The 8,550-nt window shown below is 41.9% G+C and overlaps 1 protein-coding gene across 2 annotated transcripts; it reads right to left on the bottom strand.

Moving 5' to 3' along the window:
• Positions 1-3,523: 3,523 nt before the first annotated feature.
• LOC131901079 (uncharacterized) lies at positions 3,524-7,072 on the bottom strand. 2 transcript variants are annotated; one of them, XM_059252375.1, is made up of 4 exons: positions 6,689-7,072; positions 6,095-6,193; positions 5,802-5,856; positions 3,524-4,143 (listed from the first exon to the last, which is right to left on the bottom strand). In XM_059252375.1, the coding sequence occupies exons 1-4, from the start codon at positions 6,946-6,948 to the stop codon at positions 3,925-3,927; spliced, it is 633 nt and encodes a 210-aa protein (XP_059108358.1). In that variant the 5' UTR covers positions 6,949-7,072; the 3' UTR covers positions 3,524-3,924. The 2 variants fall into 2 exon arrangements, with proteins under 2 accessions (XP_059108358.1, XP_059108359.1); XM_059252376.1 differs by lacking the exon at positions 6,095-6,193.
• Positions 7,073-8,550: the final 1,478 nt, after the last annotated feature.

Raw genomic sequence — 8,550 nt, 5'->3', positions numbered from 1 at the left:
TCCTCTGGGATAAAATTCTGTCTACACAGCTTCAGTTCTGCTCTCATGCCTAGTTCCTTTCTTGCCTGATTTCTCTCTACATTTACCTGCTGACCTCTAAGCTCTCTCTTAACTCTCTCATCTTAGTTCCGCCCCATCTATGTCCTCATCCATCTAGTTCTTCCCCATTTCAGCTCCTCTCCCATCTCCTCCTTTCTCATCTTGTACCTCCTCATCTTGTTCTTCCCCATCTGGCTCTTCCTCATCTTCCGTCTTGTTCCTCTATTACTCTCTTCTAGCCCTTCAATCCAGTTCTTTCCCATCTCAATTTGTTCCTCTCCAGTTCTTACCCATCTAGTTCTTCCATTCTCTTTTCTCTTTTAAATCTAGTCCTTCTCTGAAAATAAAACTGCCCTTTTATCCCTTTGACCCTTATCTCTCCAAGATGTCTCTGCTCCCACAGTTTCTGGCAAGTATGCTCGGTCACTAGGCAAATTGACTAGGCAACTTTCATCACAGCTAGATGTACCTGTAAGTTGGAACCCTTTAGTTCTGAGTTAATTCTTAAGGGTGGATCTAAAACTAGAGGTAAGATTTTGGAAAGGAGAAGGTTAAACTTAATTAGCACATCTGCCAGGCCTTCTCAAACAGATAGTCTAGATGCTTAATTCTGTTCTTAAAGAGTACAGAGGTATCTAGGATAAGATATTTTCATCCATCTGGGGATGGTCCTGGCCAGATGCTGCTTATGACAATAAGTACAGAAAGGCCTGAAATTAGGAATCCTGGCTGTTACTGCCCAGAAGGTTATCTAAATATCCCTTTAATAGAGGGGAAATTGTGCCCAAAGAATGATGGAAAAGCTACAATAGCACACGAGAAATTCATAGCAGGAAATGGCTTACAATCAAAAGCCAGTGTCACCAAGACTCCTTGAGCCTCAGCTTGACCTCTGGAAGGCCCTTGGCTTCTTCCAGGTATTAGCTTGTCATAATCAGCTGAAATCCTTCTTCATGTATTTTTGCGGCTTGCAGCAGCTCTTCCAACTTTCCAGTCTCTTCAATAGAGAGAGACAAGAAATAGACAAGAAAGAGGAGAAAGATGCTATGTACTAGAAGGCAGTTAAGCACACACCCTGACACAAAAGGCTGGTACTCTATAGGTCTTCACTCTGAGTCCAGAGAATTCTGCTGGCTTAGAGCTCTATCCTGGCCTCTGTACCCTGTGTATTCACACAGATAACTGGTCTAGGAAGAGCTACTCTAAAGAATTTAAACAGAACCAATGCATATGCACATATGCTACAAGTGGAAACAAAGGCAAGAAAGGGGAAATAAATAGCATGATGGATAGGACCTACTCAAAGAAACAAATTGCACTGCAATAAAGTCAAATAATGACCAAACACATTGCTAATAATTTTTAAAGTTCATGGGAAAAATGCATTGACATAAATTACACACACACACACACACACACACACACACACACACACACTCAGAACAAAATTAAATTGCTCAAGAAATGTTAAAACAATAGAAAATTTTGAAATGATATCAGAGAGCTCAGGAAAAAATGAAAAGGAGACAGACAAACAGAAACAGATATTAATGAAGATAGCATTAAGGAGAAAAGACATAACTAAGATCATGAGAGGTAGATTGGATTATAGAAAGAGAGAAGGAGAAAGGGGAGATTGGTTGGAGAAAAGCAATATAAAAATGAAAGAAAAATATAAAAGACATTGGAACTTAATGTTGTAAGATAGAAATAGGAGATCCAATACATATTGATTTTCCAGAAAAAGGGACAGGGCAAAATGGAACAAAAATTACTCAAATCTGTGTTAGACAGTTTCCTTAGTTTCAACATGTTTGATTATTTGAACCGAATATCAAATTGGATCAAAGGATATATGATTTATTTGATGTTTTAAAACACTTGATCAAAAAACACATGGCATGCTATGAAAAATGATATTGAACAATAAATTTATTGATTTACAAGGCACAAAAAGATATATATTGAAACCGACCAAAATCATACATGTAGAAGGAGATCATATTAACCTCAAATCTTCATCTAGAAGCACTAATCATGAATGAACAAGGCAATCTTTAAAACACAATATGTTGCAAGTGTTGCTTAAATAGAAAGCCAAATATTTTTAGATATACATGAATCCAAAGAATATCCTTCTTTTTCCCCATAAATATATGTATATATTTCCCATTTATTGAAATTGGATCTTTTTCTCACATAATATATCCTGATTAATGTTTCTCTTCCCTCTAATCCTGTCGTGATATTTTATTTGTGCTGAAATGTGGTGATATTTTATTTGCATGTTAATAAAGTTTGCCTGGAGATCACAGGAAATAGCAAGCCGTTTTAAGTAAACACAAAAGTCAGGCAGTGGTAGCACACGCCCTTAATCCGATCACTTGGCAGGCAGGGTCTCTGTGTGTTCAAGGTCACGCTAGGGAACAGATACAAGCGTGGTGGCTCACACCTTTAATTCCAGTACCAACCATAGAGACCCTGGAGGTCTGTACACGTAGACAGTAACAAGCAAGTGAGCTAGCTGGGCTAAGAGTCAATGAGAGGGCAGAAGAGCAGGGCAATAAAAGCCTGGGTAGACAGGAAGTCATGGCATTTTGAAAGCTACAGAGCTGGTGAGGTAAGGCGGTTGGTGGCTTTCACTATTTCTCTGATCCCTGAGGCTTTCACCCCTATATTTGGCTCCCTGTTCTTTTTTAATAAGACCCCTTAGAAATTCGTCTACATAATCCTCCCAGTTTCTTCCCACCTCTTTCTCATTCAATCCACCCCCTTTTTGTCTCTCATTAGAAAACAAACAGACATCTAGGGGATAATAATAAAATGAAATATAAAAAAACAACTAACACATCAGAATAGGACCAACAAACAAAGGGGAAAGCATCCCCAAAAGAACAAACAGACACACAGAAAACTACTTGAGCAGAAGATTAATTGACACATAGACTTGGAGGATAGGAGACTTGACCTCCCAATCCGGGCTGCTGTAGCGCTGCCTTGCTGCTCTGTAACATTCTGGGATACATCATGAGGACAGAAAGGCCAGGTGAGGGGGCAAGAGCAGGAAGGGAGGAGCGAGGGAAGTTTCCCTATCTGCAGTTCCACATGTCAGCGCCATCACAGTAGCAATCACTTTGAACTCAGGCTTCCTAAGGGACCTTCAGTTTCAGACAAGTACCTCTGTTTTCTTCTCTGAAGTAGTTAAATGTTGAAGGATCCACTGGGAAAGGCCAACTTACAACTACAATCCATTTTTAAGAATCCATACAGTACTGGAGACAGACGATAAAGTGATTAGGATTCATTTTAGGAACATCACCTCTTCAGTGTTTCAGCCCATCTGTGTATGTTGTCTTTTTTTTCCTTTTTTTCGTCCTTTATTTTATTGAAACCATTTTTTCATATAATATATCCTGATTAAGATTTCCCCACCTTCTCTTCTCCCATTTTTCTCCCAACCTCCATCCCATCCTATTCCACTCACTTTCTGTCTCTCATTAAAACGCAATTCCTTCTTAAAGTACATAAAGAGGACTCATTTAACAAATTAAAGGGATTTATAAATAAGAGCAAATTTCTGATAAGCTTTAGCTCTACTGAAACAAAAGTTTAAAAATAAGATACTTGTGGAAATAATGATGATAAAATACATTATGTTAGAAAAAGTGGCAATCTAAAATTAGTATCTTCTCAAAATAAAGCCATAAAATTGAAACCAAGTATAACTACATACTTTCTAAGAATTGTTTTTTGTTTATTTATTTGTTTGTTTGTTTGTTTGTTTTGAGAAAGAATTTAAAGTTGGATGGGTAGGGAAGGGTAGAGGATTTGGAAGGACTTGTGGGATGGGGAAATCATGATCAAAATATGAATTTAAATATTGTCTTAAAGAATAAAATGTATAACAAGAAAACAAAATGCCAATGCAGAGCCTGGAGAACAGTGGCAAAATGGTTCCCTGGTGTGGTAGCTTGTTTCTCTACTGCTGTGACAAAGCACAGACCAAAACAATTCTGGGAAAGGGTTTATTTGGCTTACAGGTGACAGTCCACTGTGGAAGGAAGTCAAGGCAGGAATTTGAGGACAGAAATCTGGAGGCCGAATCTGAAGCAGAGAATATGAATGAATGTTGCTTGCTGGCTTCTGCTCTGCCTTACTATGCTACCTTTCTTATATAGCCTATGTCCACCTACCTAAGCAAGGGACCACTCACAGTGGGCTAGACCTTTCCTCTATCAATCAGCAGTCAAGAAGATGTCCCACACACATGCCTAAAGGCTAGCTAATCAAGGCAGTTCTTAAACAAATGTTCCTTCTTTCCAACTTGACAAACAAAACCAAAAATCAGACAGTATATCTGGCATATACAAGCGTCTGGTCTTGAATTCCAGTACTAGGACACAAAAATGAAAAGAAATGGTCATCTTTTTTAAAATATTGTGTCAGTTGCTTGTTAAGACACATAGCAACAGGGACACACAACCATTTCTAATAGAAATGCAAAATAAGAATGCCACTTTAGAAATGGTGTGACAACAACATACCATGCCAAACATTGACATACTATTCTCCAAAATATTGACCCCCCCAACACACACACCTACAAGGATGGAGGTATGCCAAAGGAAGAAAAAAAAGTCTCTATGAAATTGCAGCAATATACACAATAAAACGAATATAGACATATTGAATGATAACACAAAGTATAGAATAAACATGTATGCATCCACACTGATATAAATAAATGTGAATGCTGCGACTTGGATGTAAGTTGCTTCCGACAGGTTCATATGTTTAAGAACTTGGTTCCCATATAGTACTGCTGTTTGGGAGGCTGTGGAATATTTGGAAGACAGGGTCTCCTAGCTGGTGGATATAGATCACTAGAGGTGGGTTTTGAAGGATAGAGCCTACGCAGATTCTGGACCCCTCTCTGCTTTCTGATATGTTAAGCCCGGAAAACATCTGTCACATCTTCTCCCACCATACTGTTCTACCTAGTCTTTTCTGTCATGGTCTGAATGCTGACTCTGAAACCAGGAGCCCCAGAGTGAAATTCAATCAGATGCTTTCTAAGGCAGGGACGGTCTTTGAGGTTTTCTCCTAACATCAAGAGGGGTTTTCTCAGCTGCTTGATGCTCTTGTTTGTAAAGAGGAACTATCCATTGTTTTCACTTGCTACCTGCACTATTGTGACTAATCTTCTCTTGATTGCTTGCCAGCAAGATCTACATTTTAATAGGTCCTTGCATTTGAGTCTTCTCATTCTTGCTTCAGAATAGTTAGTCCCCTTAGGAAGCATTATAGAGCCTCTGTTCTAACAGCCTAACTCCCAGCATTGGCAGGCATTGTTTATTACTGCTCTATAGATGGAGGCAGAAGTCTATTATTCTCCCACCTGTACCTTTTAGTGTCAGGACAAAGTCATCCCTAAACTCCCTGGCTCCTCTTTACCTCTCAGTATGAAGTCTTTTTCTTATAAACCAGCTTAGGTAAGGTTTAGGAGGACCATCGTTCTTGGCCAGTTTATGGAGAAAGTTGCCCAGTTGCAAAGGGCCAAGCATCCCAACCATCAGCTCCCTTGGACCTCACATTCATTCTCTTCCTGCTCTCTGCAGTTCTCAGAGCCCCCTAACCTCATAGGCCTTCAAGTCCCACCACCAGCCCTAAGCACCGCCTTGTGGTTTTTACACAGAAACTCTTCCCCAAACTTCCAGTCACCCTTACATGGATCCTAGGAAAAGATCTAATGATCAACTTACACTTAAAATGTGAACTTTTAATGGATAACGATCTTGATCTTTGTATAAATATTTTCTGTATAAACAAAAACGAAAAGAATTTATACTAACTTATGGTGCCTTCTATCATCGGTAACAATTATTCTAAACAATGGTATTTGGGTTTACAAGTCAGGTTTAGCAGTTTTTCTCCTTTAAGAGATGATCAGCCACAATGAAAGTCACAATTATGGTACCCCTCCTCTCATTAAGTGACCTCAGTAACTATCATTCTATAACAATTAGATATCAGTACTTTAATACTGAGTACGTACATGAATCCCTGAAGAATGATGTTCAAATGTAAACTGCTGGGTAGGTCTGCAGTAGAGAATTCTAACTTGCTCCCAGGGGAAACTTTACTTAGAATAACACTGCATAAAAATTAATCTAAAGGAGACTTGATCCTTGACTGAAAATTGGAGTCTTTAATTCCATTCGTCTACTACACCAAGGATGCTAAGTTATTTACCTTTGGGATGGACTTTTAAAATATTAAATTCAGAAATGATCCCTGACCTGTATGTCCCCTCTTGAAAACCCCTGACCCACACAACCCATAACACTGACAAAAATGAAGAAACACAAGGCAACAAAAAGCTTAGCAAGTAAAGGAGTTTGCTGTGCTAGCCCAACAACCATAGTGTAAGCGCCAAGTCGCAGGGTACAAGGACAGAACTGACTCTTGAAAGTTGTCCTTGAACCTCTACATGAGGTCCTTCACACATGTGCACACAAACACAGATACACACACACATACACAAACACACACACACACACACACACACACACACACACACACACGCGCACACACACACACAAATAGCACGTTTCAGAGATCCAGCAGCAGTCTACAGGATTCCACCTACCAGGGTGAGCAGTACAGCTGCCAGGATGGCCTTAGGTCTGCTGACCCAAGCTTCCAGGTCAAGGCGGCTAGCAAAGAAGGGGCCTGCAAGGCTGACCCGGGACCTGCTAGAGCAGTGGGTTGGTGGTGTCCCAGAACCAAGAGCACACGGGAAGTTGTGACACCAGAGGAGACTACTGCCCATAGACTGATGGTCTCATATTGAGATAGGAGAGGAGAAGGGCTTCCTTCCAAAATCTTGGGCTTCGTGGTGAAGAGCATTCAGGTGGATGCTGCCCCACATCACCAGAAGCAGGGTCCACCGGGGGCACAGGACATCAACAACCTTGTCTCAAAAGGCAGATCATCTAGGTCCCTGAGGTGGAGACAAGGACACATCAAAAGAAGAAACATTCACCCACCTGCCCTCTTGCCTACAAAACCTTGGGCCCAGGCCCCCACCTTAACCGTCTCCTAGGCAGCACCAGGCAACCATTCTGACCTACCTCCAGCTCTGTCACAATCCCTCTGCTCTGCACAGACCTCCACCTCCCACCCCTAACCTCCCACCTCCCAACCCTACCCTACACCAACTACCAGGCACTACTCAGGAAACTTCTCTTTCTGTTCTCTAACTTCCTCAAGACCCTATCAGGCATGGAACTCTCTGTATTCTCTGTGGACACCCACCTACCTGTGGCAGGGCCTAGGCACACACAGAATTCAGCTCTCTCAAGAGATTCAAGTGGACTGAGGACAGGTAACATAGAAGCTGAGGGACAAGAAGCAATTCTCACTCTTAACACCAGGATGCCTGCAGCACACCCACCCTGTCTGTCCTTATGGATTTCCCACAACATTCCTGGTGTCATCACACAAAATTCCCTCCAGGGGCACAGATCCATAGAACAGAAAAAAGTGTCCATAGACAGTGGGTCCTCCCAACAGCCTGCATGAAAAAAACACCAACAACACAACAAAAGATTCTCATTTGTTCTCGCCTCACTTTCTCTCTCTCTCATTTATCTATCCTCCTCTACCTCCACCTCTACCTCTATCTCTGTCTTTTTCTAGGCCTCACTCCTATGTACAGTCCCATCCCTGGTATCCAGGGTAGCTAGGCCATGATGAGTTGGGAAATGCTTTGCACTCCCCAACAGGAAGCCTTCCTTCCATGAGCACTGAAAGTCTCCAGAGGACCTCCTGTTCATGGCTGACATCTTCCATCATTGAGCCTAGAAGAAAATAACCCTCCCTAGCACCTGGATACAAGCCTGTCTATGCTCTTCCAACTCTCCCTCTCTACAAAGCTTCCTGAAGATATGTCCTGAGGCTAAAAGGGGAGCTTCCTGTTGCTGGGGGTTTGGGTGGAGGCCCTGACTTCCCATACATGCTTGCCACGCCACTCCAAAGGACTGTCCTGACACCTTTGATGATTCCTACACAATGCTCTCATCCACCATGCCACAACATGCGCCTGAGACCCAAACCTAACACAGGATGCACCACTCCAAACCTTGTGCTCACCTGAGCTGGAGCTGAAGGATGGCGCCCTAAAAGGCTTCCCTACATGCCAACCTGTCCTTCCCCATCAACCTGGATCTGACCACCATAACTCTTATATACTGTGCCTCTCAGCCACCTCTTATGGATCCAAACTGGACTACACCACATTAACCCAGGCACTCAGAAACATTCAAAAGACACACACACACACACACACACACACACACACACACACACCACACACACACACACACACACACACACACACACACACAGCAATTCTAAGACTCCAGATAGTACCCTCTGTTAATTTCAGAGCCTTCTCCAAGTACTCTTCCTGCTGAGATGATGTCTGGACAGGGAAGTGCAGGACAAGGG

The sequence above is a fragment of the Peromyscus eremicus genome, unplaced genomic scaffold (assembly GCF_949786415.1).
Source record: "Peromyscus eremicus unplaced genomic scaffold, PerEre_H2_v1 PerEre#2#chrX_unloc_2, whole genome shotgun sequence".
Taxonomy (NCBI): Eukaryota; Metazoa; Chordata; class Mammalia; order Rodentia; family Cricetidae; genus Peromyscus; species Peromyscus eremicus.
This window is presented reverse-complemented; position numbering and strand designations above follow the sequence as displayed.